The sequence below is a fragment of the Notechis scutatus genome, chromosome 1, assembly GCF_049901735.1.
Source record: "Notechis scutatus isolate UNSWTSFEM ecotype Mainland chromosome 1, rNotScu1.2, whole genome shotgun sequence".
In the NCBI taxonomy this organism is placed as follows: Eukaryota; Metazoa; Chordata; class Lepidosauria; order Squamata; family Elapidae; genus Notechis; species Notechis scutatus.
This window is the reverse complement of record NC_142009.1, coordinates 156,534,963-156,559,872: the sequence shown is the minus strand read 5'-3', so window position 1 is coordinate 156,559,872 and position 24,910 is coordinate 156,534,963. Positions and strand designations below refer to the sequence as shown.

Genomic DNA, 24,910 nt, shown 5'->3' with positions numbered 1-24,910 from the left:
ACAGAGCCACATACAGCAGATGAACCTGGCAGGACATGGAACTTCAGGTCTGTTGTTATGGAAAGCAACACACTGAGGCTGATCATGAAAAGGGAGTCCATATTATTGCTTGCCATGCTACCACAAAAGTTTAGATGGTATGGTTGGCTAAGATTACCTAGCTATTCTGGTTAGGACTTAGGATACCTAAAGCCCAGACCTTCTGAAGAGCACCTATTGTACAAGGTTGCTATAAATCAAGGTTATCATTCTCCATACTAGAGTATTAGCATATGGGGTTTAGAGTTTAAATGATCACAAAGCCACAGTTTGTATACTTTCAATATTTTTACATTATCTTGAAATCTAAAGAGGTAATAACATTATAAGTAGTCCTTGCTTAACAATCACATGGATCCCAAATTTTGCTCATGCATCACTGCGATTAAGCAAACCATGTAGTCATTAAGCAAATGCAGCATATCCAATGAGTACTTTTTGCCATTTTATGCTGGAAAAAGGTCACGTGATTGTGAATTACTGTAACCAGACGTAATGTGTGTTGGTTGCCAAGCACTCGAAATATGATCATATTAGCCAGAGGGGGCAGTCATATCTTCACCAATGGGTTGTAAGTAACCATTCTTGAATCTGTTGTAATGTCAATCATTAAGGGGCTGATTGGCAACCGAGAAGAAAAAAAGATCTTGAGACAAATCAAAACTTCTGTCTTACAAGACTTAAGGGATACAATTTACTGTTGAGCACCGTGTGACTTTGAATTACAGGAAGCAGTGAAGGTATATAAACCTGGCACTGTCTGTCTGACTTCCACAATTTTCTGAAAGCAATAATAATAAGAATAAACCTTCAGGTTTATTCAGAACTAGAGGTAAGATTTATTATTTTACTGCAGCTTGTTTAAATCCATTGCTTGTAATTAACCAAGCTGGGATAATTTTAGGGGGAAAGGCAATTAGTATTTATGCAACTTCTATGAAATTGTTTTATTTTGTTCTATTTTTGAGAATATGTTACATTTATTAGGTCTTATAGTAGCTTAAATAACATGACTTATCTTTAGAAAAAATCAGACACTGCTGTTTTTTGAATTTGCCAATGATCCTATTAGGCATCCCTGGGATCTTCCCTTACTAAACTAATATTTCTAAGATTCCCTGGAAAGAGGAAAATAGAATTAAAACTCTTTCAAGGCTACAGACCTTTTTGTGCATTTATATGAATGCACAAAAATTGAACTCAATGGGACTGACTTCCAAATAAACCTTTGTACCACTGGTCTGTAAATGTATACCTGAATAAGCAAGACCTCAATCCTAGCCATTTTTGGTTTTTGGCTTAATACTTTTTCCTAAGAGAAACTGAGCTCATAAAATATACTATTTTTTTCTATTTCCTCCTCCCTGTTATTATGGATTTGGGCAGTCTGGTTTAGTGCCCCCCCCCCCCCCCCCCCAATATTTTATGCATGGTGCTAGAATTCTAACTCAGCAATTTTAATTTTTAAAAATTTATTATTAAATTGATATGCTGCCCATTCTTCTATTTGTTTTAAAGTTCATCTCAGCTTCTGCTTTCTGTAGTTTCTCATTAGATGCTACAGCCATGGAAAAGGGCCACAGAAAAGCAAACTCCACATACAGTGGTGTTACACCACTTCCTAGCACACCTGAGATGCTGGGAAGTCAACTAAATATCATGTTAATCCAATCTGTTTCCATGCTCTCAAGACAAAGGCTGCCAGGAGTCCAGGACAAATACTTGCAATCAGAAACAAATTCTGATTGCGTTGCCTCAGGAGCAATCACCATTGCCAAATGCATTAGCTGTGTAGCCTTTGCATCTGCTGAATATAGTTGATTGTATTTGATATACGGCAAAAGACTGAGAAGCAATATATTCTAAATAAACTGTTTCCAGCCTGGGGTCCTTCAGACATGTTGAATTTTAGATTCAATAATCTCTGATCGGTATGATTTTAGGAACTATTTTAGATTTATAGATTTTTATATAGATGATATAGATATAAAAAGTCTGCACACCCTGATAAAATGCCAGGTTTTTCAGATATATAAAAAAATCAGACCAAGATAAATCACTTCAGATTTTTCCTCATCTTTAATATAATCTATAAATTCTACAATTCAATTGAAAAACAAACTAACCTTTTAGAGGGGAAAATAAAAATAAAAAACTTACAATAACATAATTGCATGAGATTACACACCCTAAAACTGATACTTTGTTGAAGCACCCTTTTATTTTATGACAGGATTTAGTCTTTTGGATAGGAGCCTATCAGCATGGCACATCTTGCCTTGGGATCTTTACCAACTCTTCCTTGCAAAAGCATTCTAAATCTGTCAGATTGTGAGATCATCTCCTGTTGCACAGCCCTATTCAGGTCACCCTACAGATTTTCAATTGGATTCAGGTTTGAGTTCTGACTGGGCCTTCCAAAAATTTGATTTTCTGGTGAAGCCATTATTTTGTTGATTTGAATATTCCTCTTCATCTTTAGCATTTTAGCACAGATCTGAAAGTTTTATGTCAAAATTGACCAGTATTTGGAATTGTTCGTCTTTCCCTACACCTTGACTAAAATCCTAATTCCAGCTAAAGAAAAAGCAGCCCCAAATCATAAAGCTGCCATTACTATGCTTCACTGTGGGTACGCTGTACTTTTGGTGATATGTTTCTGCACCAAACATATTTTTTGGAATCGTGGCCAAAAAGTTCAACTTTAGTCTCATCAGGCCATAACATGTATTTCTCGCATGGTTTCGTTAGATTTTTGTAAATGTCAGATTTGGATGTTTTTCTTTGTAAGAAAATATTTCTATCTTGCCACCTTACCCTGCAGCCAAGGGAATATGAAGAATACAAGAGATTGTTGTTGCATGTAGTACATAACCAATACTTGCCATAAATCCTTTAATGTTGCTGTAGGCATCATGGCAGCTTCTCAAACTAATTTTCTTATTCTTTTTCATCAATTTGGGAAGGATGTCAAGTTCTTTACGCCATTACTGTGCCATATTTTCTCTACTTGTTGATTACTGTCTTCACTGTGTTCCATGGTATAGCCAATGCCTGGAAAAAAATTTATACCCTTCTCCTAACTGATATCTTCCAACAATGAGATCCCCTTGATGCTTTGGAAGCTCTTCGCAGACCATGTCTTTTGCTGTAAGAGACAACTGAGTACATGTCAGAAAAATCCTACTAGAAAACATCAACTTTATATGGGTTTAATCAAGGTCACTTTAATTAATGACAGGTATGTACTGACTACTAATTAATATCAGGTTGAATATGATTGGTTAATTCTGAACACAGCCACTTCCCTACTTATAAGAGGGTATACACACTTATATAACCATATTGTCCTAAGGTTTTTTTTTCCCCTAAAAGATTTCAGATTATCTTTCAGTTGAATTGTACAGTTTATAGGTTATAGTAAAGGTGGAAAAATCCTGATATGATTTATGTTAGTCTGATTTTCATTTAAAAAATATGTGTCCACTTTTTATATCCCCTGTACATATTCTTTAAATGAAGCACAGATATGCAGGATGCATTCTGGAGTACAAAGGACTAAAGGAGAGAAAAGACATAAGGGTTAGAGTGAGTTTCATAGTCTAGGTAGGAGATATATATCTTCAGAAAGGTATAACATTGCAAAAATTCTGAACTATTTAAGAAACTGGCACAAATTCCATTGAGGACATTAAGCACAGATATGTCTCAATATTCTTTTTTTTTTTTTAGAAATGATTGCCTTCATTGTCTTGCTAAGTCTTGCTGCAGTGCTGCAACAGTCTTCTGGAACTGTAAGTTTCATAATTTTGTATCACGTATAGAAGATTTAATACATATACAGTACATAACTTTCTTCTCTTACAATTAATCATTCATTAAATATATTGGATAGTTTCATATTTGTGAGGGGGTTGAAATAACATTGAGGAGCAAGAAGAAGAAATGAAGCCAAGACAACAGTCAGATAAATCTGAATCCAATGCAGAAATGTAATTTGAGAAAGAGTCTCAGACAAGACTACTCTTAGTTCTCGATAAGATGAAAGCTGGGGAGAAGTACATTTAGACTTTCAAGATTCTATTGCTATGTTACTGTAACGTTGTAATCAAATAGTATTATCATTCATTACTCTGGTTTCTTGGTCTGATCAGTAAAATTTGCTCAGTCTAACTGTTCATTTTAATTCAAAAATACATTCCAGGGGTGAACACACAAAGCAAAACAAAATCATGCTGAATTGGGCAGACAAATATAATTAAAACTGGCACATTTAATGAAAAGAATCTTAATAATTTTGATGTCCATGGTCTATAAGAGAACTTCTAGACCCTTATAGACCCTCTGGAATAGCACACACACACACACACCTGAGGTCTGAGGGATCCCCACCCTTTTAAGCCTTCCGGAGGGCAGTGAAGACCTGGCTCTGCCCCCCCCCTCCTCCAAATGTTTGTTTCAATGAGGCTCATTGGTCTGATACTTGGTGGGTAGGATGTCTCTCTTTTTATTCCTGTTGTGAGCCACTTAGGATCATTAAATGAGATAGACACTATATCAGCTCTTTACATCAATACATAAATTTCACTGCAGTATTCCCTTGAAGAATAGATGAGGAAAATGATTAATTCATTCTAACTTTGTGCTGTGGTCACCTGTTTCTTATGTTGCGACTAGTCTCTTTCCAAATACACAGACAAGTGGGGCCAATGTTTCATAGCTGGGGGTCACACTTCCCATTAGGGGGAAGTGAAGAAAGTTGCAGGAGTAGTCTGGTGAGAGCAGGAGATAAGGCAAAGTCCATTCACAAGGAATGAACCAATATTTCTGATTGATTGATAAAATTTATATTGCTGCCTACTCGCACATGGCGACTCAAGGCAGCTTACAAGTATGAACTTTTCAAACTTACATTAGGGCTATTTTAGGAAATATGCGAGTTTCCTGTCTCAGAATGATGAGGAATCATGCCACCAGTTTTCAACAACAGTTGTAAGAGATGTCCTCCTGGTCCAGGAGAAAAGACATTCAGCCCCGAGGCCGCTAGTTGCCTGTTCTATTTAAAGTTATAATTTTTGTTTATTTTTGTTTTGTTTTGTTTTGCTCTCTGTCTTAAGGTTGATTACCAAAAGGAGATTGTTGACAAGCACAATGCTTTCAGGAGATCAGTGAAACCAACTGCTAGGAACATGTTACAAATGGTAAGCTAAATGTAATTATATTTGTGTCCTTCTCAGAGAGTTTGCACGCTATCTTTCTCCTTTCTACTCACCCTCTGCTTCCTTCACAAGCAGCCAGCAGCTCCTCCCACAATCTCTGGGAATTTGAATCATATAACTATAAACCAAGAATACCAATAACACATTTAGGGTAAGTGCGCTTGAGATTGTGATTTTATTTTATTTCAAAATGACCGGCTTAGTTCAGTGTAATACTTGTTTTACAGCTGTCTTTCGCAGTACTCTTTTCAAACTTGGATACTGTCCTCTTTGTAAAAAAATTACCAGTCTACATGGACAGATTACCTATCTAAAATCTCTAATCTGTGCTCTCCAAGCAGAAATTAGGTGCCCAATCCAGCCATCTATTGAGCTGCCGTGCTACCAGCCCCCACTACCACAAAGATCCTAAAAGAAAAGGGCAGTATGGACAACCGTGGGATCTGGCAGGGTGAGAGCTGTGGACCATAAACACAAAGCTTTTGCTGTGTCCCAGCATAACAGATACAGTGCCCTTGCTGACCTTAATAGGGACACTAAAGTGACAGGTCAAGGTAGTTGTGATAATGATAACTCAAGTAAGCCGGGGATCATGGTCCTAGAAGAAGAACTTACTTTGGAAAGGAGAAAGTGTGAATCAGGTATTACGCACCAGTCACAGAAGAAGAGCAAGACATCCAAAAAGAGAAGCCACCTTCTGGTTGGGGACTCAATTGTAAGGGATGTAAATTTAGGAAAGGATACTGAGGTTTTGAAAGAGGTCAGGTGACTACCAAGTGCTACTGCCAGCAGAGACAAGAAGCATATTCTTAAGGTAGTCAAGAATGCCAGCAAGGACTGTGATGTTGATGCTATTATACATCTTGGTACAAATGATCTGTCCCAGAAGGATTTACTTTCTGTTCAGAAAGACTTCCAGAGCTTGGGGTATGAACTTAGTAATATGGGCTGTAGGCTTATCTTTTCAAAGGTTCTACCAGTACACAAGGAACAAAAAGGGAAAGGGCAGCTTGTAGCAGAGTTTAATGTGTGCCTAAAGGAATGGTGTAAAAGGGAAGGCTTTGGTTTTATTAGTCATGATGTCTGCAGCTGGTCCAATGAAATACTGTACAAAAGAGATGTTTTGCATCCATCAAAGAAAGGGACTGAGTTACTTGGCATTAAATTCACAGATTTCCTGGATAAACATTTAAACTGAACAGTGGGGACAGAGAATTAATGGATTCAGAACATTTCTGTCCCTAGCAACCTAAAACTAATAAGAATACCAGTGCATGCAAAATAGATGTTTGTGCAGGTAAGATTATCAACCTTGATGCCAACCAAAACCAAGCATTTAATACTAAGTGCCATATCAAGTGCACTAATCAAAAACAGGTGGCAAGAAAGTAGGGGCAGGCAGGCACAACACAAGTTATGTAGACAGTAAACACAGTGTCAGACATGAAGATCTCAAGTTCCTATATACAAATGCACAAAGTCTGGGGAACAAACAGGGTGAACTCGAACTACGAATACATGAAGGCAAATATGATATAGTTGGAATAACAGAAACTTGGTGGGATGAAACCCATGACTGGAACATACTGGTAGAAGGATACACCCTATTCAAAAAAACCCAGACCCCATAAAAGAGGAGGTGGAGTTGCACTGTATGTAAAGGACCACTATATTGCTACAGAAATGCATGAAACCAAAGATAAAAACCTTCTAGAATGCATATGGGTCAATATAAAAGAAAAAAAGAATGACATGGCCATAGGTGTATATTATAGGCCACCCAATCAAGCAGAAAATATAGATGTCCTTTTTGCCAGCCAACTAACAAACATATACAGGAAACATACAACAATAGTAATGGGAGACTTCAATTATCCTGATATCAACTGGAAAACTAATTCTGCACCAAGTGAGAAATCAAATAAGTTCCTAACCAACCTAGCTGACAACTTTGTTGTCCAAAAGGTAGAGGAACAGCCATACTGGATTTAATTCTTACAAACAGAGAAGAAGTGATAGAGGGAGTTGAAACTGCAGGAACCTTGGGTGAGAGTGACCATGTCATACTAGAATTCAACATAACACAAACACAAGCAACAGAACATAATGACATCAGAGTCTTGGATTTTAAAAGAGCTGATTTCAATAAACTCAGAGAGAACTTGGGAAAGATTCCATGGATGAAAATCCTAAAGGGGAAAACAACTCAAGAATCTTGGGAAACTCTAAAAAGTATGATCATAGAAGCCGAGACCAGCACAATACACTGAAAAAGAAAGAAAAGAAATCCAAGAAGAAACCAGCATGACTGCACAAAGATCTCTCTGGCAAATTGAAAGAAAAAAAGGACAAGTACAAAAAATGGAAAGAAGGACATACAACTAAGGCAGAATATCAGCAGATAGACAGAATCTGCAAAGACGAAATCAGTATAGCAAAGGCTCAGAACGAACAAAGACTTGCAACAAAAGTCAAAGATAATAAAACAAGTTTCTTCCAACATATAAATAACAAGAAAAAAATCAAGGAAACAGAAGGTCCACTAATGAGAGAAGGTAACAGGCAACAGAGAGAAAGCAGAACTGATTAACTCATTCGTTGCATCCGTCTTCACACAAAAAGAAACTATAGCTCAACCCACCAAAAACATAATTGTAAAGGACAGACCAGAAATAAAAGTTAAAATTAGCAAAAAATAGTAAGAGAACATCTGTCTGATCTTGATGAAAACAAATCACCGGGGCCTGATGGATTACATCCCAGAGTTTTAAAGGAGCTGCCAGAGGTCATCTCAGAACCACTGCATCATATCTTTCAAAAATCCTGGAGCACCGGGGAACTACCAGAGGACTGGAAAAGAGCTGATGTGGTTCCCATTCAAAAAAGGAAAAAAAACAGACCCAGGAAATTATAGACCAATCAGCCTAACCTCAATACCCGGGAAGATATTGGAAAAGATAATAAAAAAATAGATCTGCCAACTTTGAGAAACAAGTAAAGTAAAAACTAGCAGTCAACACAGGTTTGTTAAAAACAGATCATGCCAAACCAATCTTATTTCATTCTTCAACATAGTGACTAAATTAGTACACCAGCAAAATACTGTGGACATAATATATTTAGATTTCAGCAAGGCATTCGACAAAGTAGACCACAACCTACTTATTATTAAGCTAGAAAAAAGTGGAATAGATAGCACCACCACTAGATGGACTCACAACTGGCTGGCAAACCATACTCAATGAGTAGTCCTTAATGGGTCTAAGTCTACATGGAGAGAAGTAAGTAGTGGGGTGCCACAAGGTGCTGTCTTAGGCCCAGTACTCTTCAATATCTTCATTAACGACTTAGATGAGGGAATAAAAGGGGAACTTACCAAATTTGCAGATGATACTAAGCTGGCAGGAATAGCTAACACCCAAGAAGATAGGCTCAAGATCCAGATGGATCTTGACAGACTAGAACACTGGGCCATATCTAACAAAATGAAATTCAATGTAGAGAAAAGTAAAGTCCTACACTTAGGCAAGAAAAACCAAAAGTACACATATAGACTGGGTGAAACCAAGCTCAATAGCAGTAACTGTGAGAGGGATCTTGGAATCTTCGTGGAAAACCAGCTAAATATGAGCCAGCAGTGTGCAGCAGCAGCCAAAAAAGCTAATGCAATCCTAAATTGTATTAACAGAGGGATACAATCAAGATCAAGGGAAGTACTAATATCACTCTATAAAGCCTTAGTAAGACCACACCTAGAGTACTGCATCCAGTTTTGTTCACCACATTATAAAAAAGATGTTGAGACTCTAGAAAAAGTACAGAGAAGAGCAACCAGGATAATTAGGGGACTGGAGGCTAAAACATACAATGAATGGTTGCAGGAACTGCGCTTGGCTAATTTACTCTTGGGAGCTTTATCTCTTTTATTTATTATCTCTGTCATCAATGTCTTAGTTTTAGTTCCTTTTGTATCTTTTGGCAATGTCTCTGAATCTTCATGTCCATCTTGGCTGTTTTCCTCCTCCTTTGGCTCCTCCTCTCTAGGATTCCTTTGTTTTGCTATAAATTGCATTACTTTTTTCTGCCAGTATGTCCAATAGTCCCCTTCTTTCTTTTATCATTTCTCTCACAGTTTGCAGTTCCAACTTAAAATTCTTTGCTTGCTTCTTGCATTTTTTAAATAAATTGTGTTATTCTTTATTTTATTAAAGTTAGTTGTAATCCTTGGCAAGAGACTCCATTTATATCTCTTATCCTTATTGGTATTTCTATTTCCTCTGCCCAGTCAACCCTCAACAGTCCCAAGATATTGCCTTCCTTTGTCCTCTTGCTGCAACCTCTCCCTTTTTCTTTTAAGTTTCCAGGGTTCTTGTTATGTTAAAATATTTTATTTCATGTTTTTTTCTCATTCACACATTTAACAGACCAGTAATTTTCCATAAAGTCATCCAAGGAAAAATGACTTGTACCATTAGGTGGCGCTCTATATCGCTTCCACTTTTCAAAGTTCTTTTCCCCCCTTTTTTCAATTATATTAATGTTAATTTTCAAACATTTGTGGTCTCCCTCTGTCCTCGACGGAAGTGCCACTGCAAGCTAGATGTTTTCTTGTGGTGTCTAGAGACTGCGAAGGTTTGGATGAGGAACAACAAGCTTTGGGTTTTAGGATGCTCCAGTTCTGGGACAATGACATCTTTGCTGCTGGATGATGCTATATTGCCCTAAACTGACTCTGTGCCCAATCTGGGGTTTTTCCTGGATTCACAGCTCCTGCTTGAGGAGCAGGTGGCAGTTGTGGCTAAGAGGGTCTTCATAAACTTCATATTGTATACCAGTTGTGCCCATTCCTAGATTGAGGGGCCCAGTCACCTCCTGGTTGGACTTTTTAAATGTGCTTTACACGAGGCTGCCTTTGAAGAATACCCAGAATCTTCAATTGGTGCAAATTGCCGCAGAATTGGTAGTTATGTGTGTTCATTGTACAGCAAATAATATATTTCTGCTGAGTATTTGCCATGGCTACCAGTTTGTCTCCAGGCCCAAATCAAAGTGCTTATTTTGATTATTGTTATTTGGTGGGCATGGCACGAAAAGGATACTGTAAAATCCCCATTCCCTCCCCACTCCTGGAGGGAATGTTACTGCAAAATCCCCATTCCCTCCCCACCCCGCTAACCTGCTTTCCAGCTGCGTTCTCCTGTGCAGGGCAACCAAAGAAGACCCAGCCAATCAGCTGGGACTCGGGAGGCAGAGAATAAATGGGGGCGGGGCCTATCAGAGGTGGGATTTGCCGGTTCTCTGAACTACTCAAAATCTCCGCTACCGGTTCTCCAGAACTGGTCAGAACCTGCTGAATGCCACCTCTGGTTGTGTGTGAGGGGCAGAATGGAGCTTTGCACACAAACACAAATATCCACCGCTCACCTGAGCGGAGTTGCAAATGCAATTGCCTAACACTCACAGGAGTGGAGTTGTGCGTACGCTTGCTCACCCGCCTCTCGCTTGAGTGGAACTCATTTGTGCGGCCAGGTTCCTGAATGACCCAGGTGTTGGGGACTCTTGCCCTACATGGCATGGGGACAGGTTATTGGAGAAACCATCTCTCCCCAATTACACCTTCCTGTCCCAGTTCCGGTCCCATTTCATTTTAGCTATATTTTATAGTTTTTGATGTTTTTAATAATAATTGTTGCTGTTATTGTGAATTATTGTCTTTTAACTTTGTTGTGTGCCACCCAGAGTTTTGTGTTTTGTGAGAAGGGCAGCTCTATATAAGGGATGGAGAGGGAGCTCCAACTATTCAAAGCAAAGCACATTTTAGAGAATATTGGTGTAACTTCTGAATTTTTAACTGCGGGATTTGGAGGAATCCAAAAGGTAGTAAAACATTACAAGACATATTTTCTGCAAATTTAACATATGATTTTTTTCAATAACTGACCGTTGCTGTCAATTTTTATTCAGGAATGGAATTCTCGTGCTGCTCAAAATGCACAACGTTGGGCAGATAGATGTACTTTTGCTCACAGTCTACCACATACAAGAACTGTGGGTAAGTCAATCCCAAACAATAGTATGGTTTTAAATGGTTAATGGATTAATAGTATATTTCACATTAAACAGCATTTACAATCAATCTTGCTCTTCAATATTAGCAGCAAGAGTAAAGCCTATGAATCATTCTATAGTAATGGTTTGGTTCAATTGAGATGTTAATAATTCTTCCCCCCCCCCCCCCCGAACAATTATTTTTTATCATTTCTTTTTTATATTATATATTACTACATTTATAGCCCACCATTCCCCAAAGATTCTAAAGATAATGTGCTAATGTCCTCACTACAGCTGTTTTTGATGGTAGATGCTGAGCCCAAAGATGTTCAGAGATTTCCATGGTCAATTGGAAAATTAAACCTAAATCTTCCTAATCTCACTATGTATTAACATACAGATGTTCCCACAAATTAGCGCATCTGGGTTCTAATTTACTTCCAAATAAAGTATATTAATGTTTTTATATGCTCTTCAGAAAACAAAGGATTGTCAGTCTGCACAATCAAAGGTTCTAGAAAAGCACCACAGTAAGAAATCTGGGTGCAAAATGATCCTTTCCTTTCCAATACTTTACCAAGATGATTGCATTAGTATTTCTGGAGAGATAGGAAATGCTCAGCTCTGCTTTCTGCTATCTGTTTGCTTCTTTCAAAAGATGTATTCACCTGTGTTTTCTAGCTGTTGCTTTTTTTTTTTTTTTAACCTTCCCCACTTTTAGGAAAACTCAGTTGTGGTGAAAATATATTCATGTCAACTCAACCTTTTGCATGGAGTGGAGTAGTTCAGGATTGGTATGATGAAATCAAAAATTTCGTCTATGGCATTGGAGCAAAGCCACCAGGTTCTATTATTGGCCATTATATCCAGGTAGTACTTTTTCATATCTTTGCCGTTTCTATATACACCAAGTATAAATCCACAAAAATAAGATAAAAAGGTAGATTCCTTTGAATTAAGCTCAAGTCCTTGTTTGATCCTGAATCACTAAACAAGGGTAGGCTTGGTTGTTACATAGGAAAATCATGGCTTGAAGCTAGACTGGAAAATTGAGAAAACACCCCACAAAAAGAGCTGAAGAAGCTTCTTGGATGAGAAGCAAAATGTCTTCAAAGAAAAAGCAGAAAGTCCAGTTGCCTCTTGGAAAAAAAAGTACCTTTGAGATAACCATGACCTGGATGACTGAGAATTTCCACAGACACCGCACAAAAAGATAATAGCAAAACATTTGTTGTGCTGTAGCCAAAAAAACCAAGCAACTATGTCCTTAAAATCACTAAATAATTTCATAAACATGAGCAAAGGAACATCCTGGTTAAGAGTCATAGTCCCAGTGTACGTTAAGGAAAGGGTAAACTAGACTAAGTTAAAGTGTTGCAATGTTTTTGTTGATATTAAGTACTGATATGGAGTAAATGAAGGGTTGTAAACATACTAAACATGTTGTTTGTTATTCACAATTAGCTGTCTATTCAGATCTTGGCTTTCATGCAGCTGGGAAGGAAGAACTAGCTTGCTGGTCATAACACTTGACACGTAGACTGCTTTGGATGTGGTGGGGCACTTTAGAAAGAGATGGTCTATAAAGTTCAGGATGAAACAGTTTCATATTTTTCATTTTAAGTATATACTTTTAAAGCACAGAGGATGAAGCCTTGCTTGTTCTAATATTTGCTTTGGTAAAACTTTTATATGAAATGATTGGAGAAGTTCTTTGTACACTCATTGTTATTGTGGTATACTGTATATACTACAACATGTTCGCATCTGGGTTTATTTTCTTACATGCTCCTCTGAAGTCCATATGTTTATTATCAATATTAAGCTTCTAGCATGTCAACATGTGTGCATATTTTTTGTATCTACAGGTAGTTTGGTACAAAACTCACCTTCTTGGTTGTGCTTCTGCCAAATGTTCTTCAACCAAATACCTCTACGTTTGTCAATACTGCCCAGCGTATGTATCAACTTGATTTGTCTCATCAAGACAGAGAGATAGGAGAAGGAGAATGTTACAAAGAAAGAGGGGGAATGAAAGGGCGGGCGTGGGAAACAGACATGAGAAGGAAACCAAAGTTTCCCTCAGTTCTTTCTCTCTCTAATAAGCCAGGAAAATATTTTTGTTGCTCTCTCACAAAACTTGACAGGGTTAAGATAAAGAAGATTCAATATTTTATAAGGTGTAGGAACAATGGTATAGATGGATAGATCGGAGATAGATTAAAGATAGGTAATTATTAAATGTAAGTAATAGACAGAATAAGAATGTAATTATGCATAAATTAATACCTGTAAATAATGCACAAATTATTGTCATATGATAAGCACTACAGATAGCTGTTATTGAGTGATATATTTCTTATGGCTTTAATGTAATAAAAGTTCAATAAAGTTTATTTAAAAAAAAAAACTTGACAGAATTTACTGCCTTTTGGAGAAGACTTCAGAAGTCAGGTCTTCCCCTTCGACGGTGCTGTCTGCTCTCTCAAAACTGGTGACCCAAACCAGAGAGACCAAGACAATGCAAACAAAGTCAATTATCTATTGATACTGAGAGGGGGTTTTGGAAATCATAAATAACATATAACACCATTCTGTTCATCTTTTTTCATTCCAGAGGGAACACCAGCAGTTCAAATCCATATAAATCAGGGCCACCTTGTGCAGACTGTCCTTCAGCTTGTGTCAACGGACTATGCAGTAAGTTTTAAAAAAAAGATCAATTATTAAATGAACATTTTTAAAGATCATGTCATGTCACCAAAGAACAGATTTTATTTGAAGAGCTAACCGCCTCTAGGTACCCTGTTTCTCCAACAATATGGCCTCCCTCAATAGGAAGTCCCAGCATGTTTTATAGGCATGAAATGAAATTAAGCCCCTCCCCCCAAATTAAGGCCTATATTAAAACATGAGAAATGGGGGGAATGGTGGGGGGGGGCTTGCCGTTAGAAAGTACTTTTGTTGCACACCCGGATATGGCGCTGCCTGCGTTGACCCTGATACGAAGTGCCCCACCAACGCCGAGGTCAACATCCAAGCCATCGCCGCCCACCCGAAGATGCAAGGGGGGGGAATTAAGTCACCCCTGAAAAGACGGCCTAGCCATTTTTTCGGGGCTCAAAAAAAAAATAAGACCCGGCCTTATTATATGAGAAACACGGTAGAATAACAGGCATAATGGAAGACGGTCAGCTATCCAGCAAGACAAACCTAGGCAAGACAACTGGACCACCACAAAATGAAACATGTATTCATGGGATAGCCAGACATCTAGAGTTGCCTTGATGGTGCTTCTATATGAGCCCATACTAGTGGTTGCTGAGCCCAGACAATTGAATCAGAAAAGATCCATTTTAGCTTATTAAGAACTTAAAATCCATACCAGCTTTCTCTGAATTTTGTTCAGGTTTATTGTTGAAACTAATTCAGCAGCTATATATAATTACTCTAATATATACTCTAAAATAATTACTCTAAGTACTAGAGTACTTCATTTTCATTTTAAAAATCTTCAGCTTTAAAGCAACCTATTAAAAAATACATATGTTTGATTCTGAGCTCTAAAACTTTGCGTACAATTGTAAAAGAGTCCCTAGCAGTTATGCTTTTGGTAATGTCTCACTTTTATTCATGTTTCCTCTTTTTAAAATTTTCAGCAAATCCTTGCAAATATGAAGATGCCTTCACGAACTGCAATGATTTAGTGAAAGGAACTAAATGCCAGACTGAATGGATCAAGTCAAAATGCCCTGCTACTTGCTTCTGCCACAATAAAATAATATAGCCGATCTCCCATTCAGTATTTGTTATCTCTGCCAGAAAAATCCAAATTCCTATTAAAATCATGGCATCTTTTAGTATCAGCAAATTCTTACGTGACATTTGATTTCATATACTTTGCATGAGGGTCTTATGAATGCCTAAGGGAAACATAAGCCGGAGTAGAGGCGAGGGATGAAAACTGTAAGTTCAAAGGGCCATAGGAACAATCACAGGCCTGGGTAACATCCAAAAAATACCACACTGAAACCTTGATTAAAAGAAAACACTGAAGGCCTGAAAATAAGATCACCAAAATTCTTTGTACTCCAACTAAATCCAATCTAGAACTTTACTAAATCTAACCTAGAACTGATCTGATGCCTTTCATGCAAATTATATGCTAGGTTTTGGTGTTTTTAGTGTTTTAATTGGTTGTAGTTTATAGTTTAATATGATTTTATGATTTTTAATTTTTGATTGGGAGCCACCCAGAGTTGGATGAAAGATGGGCAGCTTTATAAATGTTTTAAATAAAAAAATAAATTCTGTGTAAAAGCAAAACATCCAATTGACTGGTCAATGTGTATACTTTATGTATCTACATGTGTGTTTTTGTGTGTTTGTAATTTGGTGTAACAATCTACCAAAATATTATAAAAAGGTAACCTTCATAAAGTGGTTTAATATCCCTGATGAGACTCTTAAGCCAGACATTCAACCAAAGGCCTACCTCAAAGCAGTAAATGTTTTCTTCTGCGTTAGTTTTTTTAGTGTTTTCATACTTAAAACAATAAAATTTACATTAAAAAACTACCTTGTAATGCAGAGCTTAAACATCACAAATTCAATATCATTTGGAAACAAACATAAGGGGTAAAATCACCTTGTTGTCAGACTCAACACCTAGTACAGTGGAGGTACATCTGTACTATTTGCTTAGCAAATAAGTAAATGGAAATAGCCTTATGTTGCCATCTTCTATATGTTTTTAACTTTCCAGTCACATCCAGCTTAGACCTAGAAGTGTCAATGGGTTCCTATCCTTCTGCTTATCTAGTCTGACTCTGCTTAGCCAGCACAGGAATGATCCCATTTATGACTGAACTCTTTCTTCATTGAAAACAGAACTGCCAATATGAAATTGCTGTTATACGAATCTATGGTGAGGGAAGGGAAAGGATCATTTATTCTTCCTTCCTATTTATTCAGGTATTTATTCTGGTGGTACCTTAGTTCTACCTTATTACAATTATTGTTCTTGCAGAAAAAAAGAGAGAAGTGGATTAGAGCTGTCAAGCCAAAACTAGGGTTCCCACCAAAGCTGCCAAATGTATCACTCCATGAATTTGAGAGGTAGCCTTCAATTGAGTAGCTGCAGCACTTTTTGTAGTGAGCTCCACACTGGAAAAATGGCTTATTGAGTTAAAGGGCTCTGCACAGCTGAAGGATTGGCTTTCACAAGGTGGAACATTGGAATCCTAAAAGACAGCATTCGGCATCACCGTAAGTTGTTTTTTGATATCTCTCCCTGGTAAATCACTGCTTTACAACACCTCTTCAAGAAATAGGTTGCTTCAATTTTGTCAGTGTCCTTGGGTGCATGTTAGATCCCACAAGTTGGGCTTTCTCTCTGTTCTGTACAGTCATTTACATACTCGTAAGCCCCGCGTTGCGATTGGCTAAAGCGCGCAGCAACCGGATTGGTCGAGCGAGCCACACTGATTGGCCCGTTGCGAATCCCCCGCGATTGGTGGAAACTAATCGCGGGAGATTCAAGCGGTGCCATTGGCCGCAGCCGCCGCGGCTTGGGAATAAAAAGCCACAGTTTTTCCCTCCAAGCTTAAGCTATTTACGGAGCACAATAAAGAGCTGAAACCAGTCACTGACTCTGAGCTTCCTTCCTGCGACGGACGCGACACTGGCGACGAGGGTGGGATCCAGGGAATAACCACCGAGCACGTGTCCCGAGGAAGACAAAGACCGACTAGATGGCCAGCATCACCCCGCCCGCGCCGTTCAATCCAGCTACTGAGGATTGGGAATCGTACACGGACCGATTCCTAATGTTCCTCGAGAGTAGCAACTTAAAGGATGCGAACGGGCAGAAGAAAAGAGCCGTCTTCCTGACGCACTGCGGGCCCGCAATGTTCAAGATGGCCAAAGCCCTTGCAAAACCCACGGACGTGAAGGTGATGGACTGGGGCGATCTCGAGCCGTTGCTTCAAAACCACTACGCCCCCGCCGTGCCCATCCTCATCCGGCGGGACGAATTCTACCGGCGGAACCAGAGGCAGGACGAGAGCGTCAGCGATTTCATGGCTGACCTGCGAGACCTAGGGGGCATGTGTGAGTTCCGGGACTTGGACGATGCCCTCCGAGACCGCGTGGTCCTAGGCCTCAGGGACCCGGCACTGAAGAGCCGACTGATGGCAAAGGGCGACATCGACCTCGCCGACGCCCTCGCAGAAGCCACCGCGGCCGAAGCGACCCGGAAGTCAGCAGCCCGGCTTCGGAAGGCAGACAACGGGGACCGCACCGACAACCCCGAGGCGAGCCGACGAGAGACCACCACCCACCACAGGGACCTGGACTCCGCCTCCGACACCACGGAAGAGGAGGAAGACGTCCATCGGCTCCAGGCAGGACGGGACCGACGAGATCAACGAGGTCGTAAGTCGGGGCCCCAGTGCGCCGGGTGCAGGGGCAGCCACCCTCGATCAGAATGCTGTTTCATCGACGCGATCTGCCGGCATTGCAACAAGAGGGGCCACATCGCCCGAGTCTGCCGACTCAGAAAAACATACAGCCCCCGACGCCGAGACCAGAGCAACCGGAGGCGAGACGACACCCCCCCCAGACCCATAGACCGCCAAGTCGAAAATCGCTGGAGCCGGGACGCCCGGGGGCGATGAAACGGGGAAGGCCGCCAGAGGGAGGAAACCCATCAGACGGTCACAATCGGTCACGCCGAAACCACCGATGCCCGAAAAGTCTACGTAGAAGTGGACATTGAGGGTGAGCCATGCCGGATGGAGGTGGACTCCGGGTCCTACCTCTCCATGGTCGCCTGGAAAGAAATCAAGCGGCTGGTGCCAACCATCCAGAAGGGAGGACTAGAGAACCAGAGGTTGGTGATCAAGGACTACCAGGGGAACCGCATCCCCGTCATCGGGACCGGACAGTTCGAAGTGACCTTCAAGGGCCGCACCGCAAAGCTTCCCCTGATGATCGTGGACCAAAACCGACCCAGCCTCTTAGGGCTCCAATGGTTCGCACCACTCGGCATCGAGGTTACGGGCATAAACCACATCGCGGAAGACGACTGGGAACAGCAACTGGCAAAGGACTTCCAAGAAGTGTTTGACGGCACCCTAGGCAAGTACCGAGGGCCCCCTATCTCTTTCAGTCTAGACCCCAGCATCGCCCCCATATGCCTAAAACCGAGGCGGGTACCTTTTGCACTCCGACAAAAAATCGACGAGCAGATTGACAAGCTCGTCAAACAGGGGGTCTTGCAACCAATCGACCACGCCCGATGGGAGACCCCAATAGTCACCCCAGTTAAGCCAGATGAGTCAGTGAGAATCTGCGGGGACTATAAGGCCACCCTCAATTGCGCCCTACAACAAAGCACCTACCCCGTCCCAGTAGTGCAACACCTACTACACTCACTGGGGGGGGGCAAGGTCTTTGCGAAGCTCGACCTGGCGCAAGCCTACCAGCAGCTGCCGGTCGATGCAGAAACCGCCGAAGTGCAAACAATAGTCACCCACCGGGGAGCGTTTCGTTGTAACCGACTCCAGTTTGGAGTCAGCGTGGCCCCGGGAATTTTCCAGAGCCTCATGGAGAGACTGCTGCAAGGAATAAAAGGGGTGGTCCCCTATTTCAACGACGTGCTAGTGTCGGCAGCCAACCAGGAAGAGCTAGAGGGTCGCCTAAGGGAGGTACTAGAAAAATTCAAAGGGGCCGGGCTAAAAGTGAAGAGGGAGAAATGCCAGCTATGCACAGAGCAGGTCGAGTTCCTAGGGTACCTCCTAGACCGACATGGCATCCACCCAACCGAAAACAAAATCAAAGCCATCAAGGAAGCCCCCACACCCAAGAACAAAACAGAGCTGCAAGCATTTCTGGGACTGCTCAATTTTTACAATGTGTTCTTGCCCCAAAAGGCGACCGCAGCGGAGCCATTGCATAGGCTCCTGGATAAGACGGCCAAATGGACCTGGGGGAAACGTGAGGACACCGCATTCAGGAAAACCAAGGACCTGCTCACCTCGGATGCCGTCCTCATACAATATAATGAGACCCTACCCCTCGCCGTCACATGCGACGCCTCACCCTTTGGCGTCGGCGCCGTTCTCAGCCACACACTCCCGGACGGAAAAGAAGCACCCATCGCATTCTTTTCAAGAACACTCAGCAAACCAGAAAGGAACTACAGCCAGTTGGACAAGGAGGCCCTGGCTATCGTTGCAGCAGTAAAGAAGTTCCACGAGTACCTCTACGGCCGCCGATTCACCATTATCACAGACCACAAGCCGCTGCTGGGAATCCTGGCTGGGAACAAGGCCACCCCGAACATCCTATCCCCCAGGATGACAAGGTGGTCCGAGTTCCTCGCCGCCTACGACTACCGGCTCACACACCGACCCGGCAAGACGATCACCCATGCAGACACGCTGAGCCACTCGCCACTACCCAACCTAGATGCCGACCCAGCCCCCACGACGACCACCCTCAGCATAGAGGCATTGCCCGATCTACCCATAACCGCGTCAGACATTGCCCGAGAGACTAATAAAGACAAACGTCTGGCGCGGGTATTACATTGGGTAGAAAAAGGGTGGCCGGAACAAGACAACGATGAATCATTCAGGACATTCCGGAACCGGCAAACAGAACTGTCATTACAGAAAGGTTGTTTGTTATGGGGGGACAGGGTGGTCATACCAGAAAAATTGCAAGGGAAAGTATTAAAATTGTTGCACGAAGAGCACCCGGGCATTGTGAGGACAAAAGCCTTGGCCAGAAGTTACACTTGGTGGCCAAGCATGGACAAGGAGATCGAGGCTTGGGTGGCCAAGTGCTCACGCTGCCAAGAAACCAGACCAAATCCTCCCGCCGCGCCAATCCTAAAATGGGAAACCCCCAGGGGGCCATGGTCCAGGGTCCATATAGACTTTGCCGGGCCCACAAAGGGAAACACATTCCTCATCACGGTGGATGCTTACTCCAATTGGCTGGAGGTAAGCAACATGAAAACCACAACAACAGAAGCTGTCACCAAGGTACTCAGCAAGCTCTTCGCAACCCACGGCCTCCCAGATGTCATCGTGTCAGACAACGGGCCCCAATTCACCTCGCTAGAATTCGAAAAATTCCTAGCGGAACGGGGCATACGACACGCACTGACAGCGACGGCACATCCGGCGGCCAATGGTAGGGCGGATCGGACGGTTCAATTTACAAAGAAAACCCTCCAAAAGATCGAACACGGGGAAATACAAGAAAAAATAAATAAAATGCTTCTGATACAACATATAACCCCAAACACAACGACAAACAAAAGCCCGGCAGAATTACTAATGGGGAGGAAACTAAGGTCCCCACTCGACAGACTACACCCCACATACAACCCGGAAAAACCCCCAGACTCATCAAGCAAGCACCGGGTTTTTGCACCAGGCGACACAGTCTACGCAAAGAACCTTACCGGAGACCCACTATGGGTACCGGCAACCATAACCCAACTAACAGGCCCCCACTCATACCGGCTGCAGACAACTGACGGACAAACATGGAAACGCCACATCGATCAATTAAGATCAAGGACAAGAAACACAACCGACACGCAATCAAACACAGACGACCCCATTAACGCAAACCAAGAGGGGAGGGAATATACAGGGGATCAAGAAATAATAGAAAATAACCAGCAATACTCACCGGTTAACAGCCAGTTCGAAGCCTCACCAGGAAGAAACAGCCAGGCCAGCTCTACCAGCCCAGAAAGACTAGGCAGGAGCGGCGAGAGTCGCAGCTCGACCAACCCGGGTAGACCGGGAGGGAGCTACAACAAGAGGCCCGGCGACATCTTCCAGGCGGTTCCATCGACGAGACCAAGAGAAACAGAGGACCCGACCGAACCGGCCGAGAGCCAAACAACAACTAACCTGCGCAGGTCCAGTAGGCAAGTACGGAGCCCCGCCTACCTACGGGACTACGTTACGTAGGACCGAACCAAGAGGGGAGGGGTGTTCTGTACAGTCATTTACATACTCGTAAGCCCCGCGTTGCGATTGGCTAAAGCGCGCGGCAACCGGATTGGTCGAGCGAGCCGCACTGATTGGCCCGTTGCGAATCCCCCGCGATTGGTGGAAACTAATCGCGGGAGATTCGAAGTGGTGCCATTGGCCGCGGCCGCCGCGGCTTGGGAATAAAAAGCCACAGTTTTTCCCTCCAAGCTTAAGCTATTTACGGAGCACAATAAAGAGCTGAAACCAGTCACTGACTCCGAGCTTCCTTCCTGCGACGGACGCGACACTCTCTCTCTCCTCTTCAGAGTTAAGAGTACATGGGACAAATGTATCTTGAGAAGAGATGGGCCTGGCTCCCCTTCCCTCTCCTGCTAATAGCAGCTGCTGTTCTATATGCAGGCACTGCAACTATTATTTAGTAATGACGCAAGGAACCTTGTCAGAGGAGCAATCTCTTAGCAAATTATGGTACATGGAGTCTTATGCGTCAGAAATGTGTTCAGTAAAGCAAAGAAGAAAGGGTGTGTGCTGAACTGTGCCTGGCAATTTTAGAAAAGTTTTCCTTCCCTGTGAAAGAAGATTCTGTTTTTCTGACTTATTCTCCGGGAGCTTGAGAATTTCTTTCAAATTTCTGTGGGTCAATCCTGAGCTTATGCTTATTATAATACTGGAGGTAGTAATTAAGAAAGTTTGTGCTTTCTGTTACATACTTTTCGTTGTTCTGAAACTTCTGTCTTCTTGGTTTGGAAAAGCTCAAGACTAAGATGCCCTTCCTTGTCTTCTAAATATTGATCATGCAATAAAAGATCAGACCAATAACTCTTGGCTACCTCATAACTTTAAAAAGTGGGGAATGCCCAAGTCCATTTTTGGGGATTTATTTATTGCAGTCTTTATACAGTTCTTACTCCACATTGGACACTCAGCAGTTAAAATATACATAAACAAAACATTTTAAAAGTCCATAGCCACAACATCAGTAATTAGAAATATCTCAACAGCAATGATCCCATACTTCAAAAATAAAAACCCATTTCAATAATTACATCATAATAACATAAAAATTATTCAGTAAAACTTTCCCAGTCTGTTTTGGCCACCTTTCTAAATATCAGAGGGAGCTGTCCTATATCTTCACAGAGATGTATGGCATGGCTCCACAGGGATGGAATTTATACAGAAAAACATGATGCCTCCATCATCACTTGATGACAAGGACTTTCAAACTACAGTTAGTGATGAATCCACTGGATGGGTCAAGTCAACTTGAAGGAAGTAGTCACATAAATGCTGAGAGGTCAAATCATTAAGATCTTTCAAAATGAGAGCAGTTTGATTGTGCTTTAATTCTTGGTGGTTAGCCATTACCCTAATAAATTTAGAAAGAAAATAATTGATCCAAATGAATCCAACCAAGTAGAAAAATAGAAAGTATCAGTTTGGGGAAGTTATTATACATGCCTTAGTTTTTCTTCCTGGCTGGATTATTTTAACTTTGGTTATAGAGTTCTTTTTGTATTGTTTTGGGGGTTAGGGTTTGTGCTGCTTTGTTTTCTTATAAATTGGTTAGTTAGCCACCCAGAGTTACCTGTTTCAATAAAGGGGAATATTTCTAGCTCAAGGTTGAAATGAGCAGTCCCTGGTGCTTTTTGATCTTGGTTGTTCTGAGCTATGTATATTCATTTAAGCTCCTGAATGAAAGAGATAAATCTAATACATGAATTCTTGTCAGTAATTGAAATTATCATAGATACTGTATTATATCGCTTGCAACCTGACACACTTTTTAAGGGGATTTTTTTTAATACGACCACCCCCTTACACATGTCCTAGAGTAGCAGATATTTTACATGTAGCAGGCTACCAATATACCTATTTCCTTATTATCTTGGGTTACTGATACAACATCAACAAAGAAAGATTCCCCTTCAAATACTGAGGCGTTCTTACTACTTAAAATAGATTGTATTAGCAGTGTCTCACTCATCTGGGCTCCAGTGGTAAACATAAATCAATCATGATCGCATTGGGGCAAGGCAGAACTGGGAAAACTGTTCCATCCATGCTTCTCCTAGCACAGCAAGTGGGCTTTCTTTGACTGCCTAGAGTAGATAGTAGCCAAGTTCTTCTCAGTTCAATATCCATTATGGAAAGAGTATGGATGTATTCAGGTCTGGATTACCCAGTTTCATAGGCAGTTTTTACATAAGATAGATAAGGGAAGACAGTGTAGGAGATGACAAGGCAGAGAGAGGTCAATTTTGTCAAGTCTTGACTCCCTACATGTCCACAAGAGATCTAACCCAGCACACCTTGAATTCCATTTACTCTTATCTACTGCCACTTTGCTTTGATTGTTAGTAGTTTAAATTCTGTAGAGCAGGGGTGTCACACTCAAGGCCCAAAGGGCTGGCCTGGAAATGGCAAAGGAGCAGCCTATGGTGCCTCTGGCAGCCAAAATGGGGCATGGGGGGTCATGTGCAGCCCCCCCATGCCCTGTTTTTGGTCTGGACAGCCTCCTGCAACACTCTGCCAGCCAAAATGGGGTGCAGGGGAATGCGTGAGGCCCCACATGCTCCATTTTGGCCAGCAGGGTGCTGCAGGAGGCCATCCAAGCTGAAAATGGGGTGCGGGTGGGTTTGTGCAGCCCCTCCTGTACCCCATTTTAGCTGGCAAGGTACTGCAGGAGGCATCAGTCCCATCTCCCCCCACCCCCACCCCCACCAGCCGGCCTGTAGAGAACTACAGTGCTGATCCGGCCCTCAAATAAATCCAGTTTGACACCCCTGTTGTAGAGTGTTAACATGAAATAAACTTGTAGTGATTTGAACCATCTTGTTTCCTGATTTTTTTGTGCCTGACGAGAGAGAGAGAGAGAGAGAGAGAGAGGGAGGGAGGGAGGGAGGGAGAGGGAGAGGGAGAGGGAGAGGGAGAGGGAGAGGGAGAGAGAGAGAGAGAGAGAAACATGTCTTTGGCCAACTGGATATACTACAACCAGCAAAGGTCACTAAACTCTCTTTTTCATTAGGAAGTGAGGCAGCCATATTTTACACAAAGACCCTGTTAGATATTTATATACACACCTCTTATTAGTTGGTCCACGGTGGCAGGAAATTAAAGAGCCATCACTGGTTGTAGCCACGAGCAGCTCCACTGTAAAAGGAGTTGTCACGACTGCCGAACAGGGTTCTGAAACAATGTAATAAAGAAGTTAAGTGATTGGAGCCTCCCACATTTTCTCTCTCATCCACAATCTAACACTGGAGATGAAGATAGGATGCTGAGATAAGCAGGACCGCAAACACATGGCTAACAACCGGACAAAGAACCCAACATGGTTCTTTGACAAAGAAAACAACACGCCACCCGCTCCGTTCAATCTGTCAACTGAGGACTGGGAATATTACGTCGACCGATTCCACATGTTCCTGGAAGGAGGCAAAATGATGAACATTTTGGAACAGAGGAAATAAGCTGTCTACCTCACACATTGCAGCCCCACCATTTTCAAAATGGCCAAAGCTCCCTCGGCACCCAATGATGTAAAAATGATGCCGTGGCCAGATTTAGAGAGGATCC

At 41.9% G+C, this 24,910-nt stretch overlaps 2 protein-coding genes across 2 annotated transcripts in view; both read left to right on the top strand.

Annotated features, from left to right (window-relative positions):
- Positions 1-15,637, top strand: part of LOC113430936 (cysteine-rich venom protein ophanin-like) — a 45,371-nt gene extending 29,734 nt beyond the window's left edge. Inside the window, 1 exon segment of the mRNA XM_087949457.1 lies at positions 14,969-15,637. Coding sequence (XP_087805583.1) covers positions 14,969-15,096 — 128 coding nt within the window. The 3' untranslated portion in view covers positions 15,097-15,637.
- On the top strand, positions 5,087-13,719 carry LOC113429474 (cysteine-rich venom protein-like). Its single transcript, XM_087949491.1, has 4 exons — positions 5,087-5,240; positions 11,223-11,310; positions 12,031-12,179; positions 13,178-13,719. The coding sequence occupies exons 1-4, from the start codon at positions 5,229-5,231 to the stop codon at positions 13,280-13,282; spliced, it is 354 nt and encodes a 117-aa protein (XP_087805617.1). The 5' UTR covers positions 5,087-5,228; the 3' UTR covers positions 13,283-13,719.
- Positions 15,638-24,910: the final 9,273 nt, after the last annotated feature.

What these genes read in the sequence shown, in the direction of transcription:
- LOC113429474 (XM_087949491.1), top strand. An exon ending in ACCACATACAAGAACTGTGG is followed by an intron (nt 11,311 to 12,030) that starts GTAAGTCAATCC and finishes CCCCACTTTTAG; the next exon opens with GAAAACTCAGTTGTGGTGAA. An exon ending in TTATTGGCCATTATATCCAG is followed by an intron (nt 12,180 to 13,177) that starts GTAGTACTTTTT and finishes TTGTATCTACAG; the next exon opens with GTAGTTTGGTACAAAACTCA.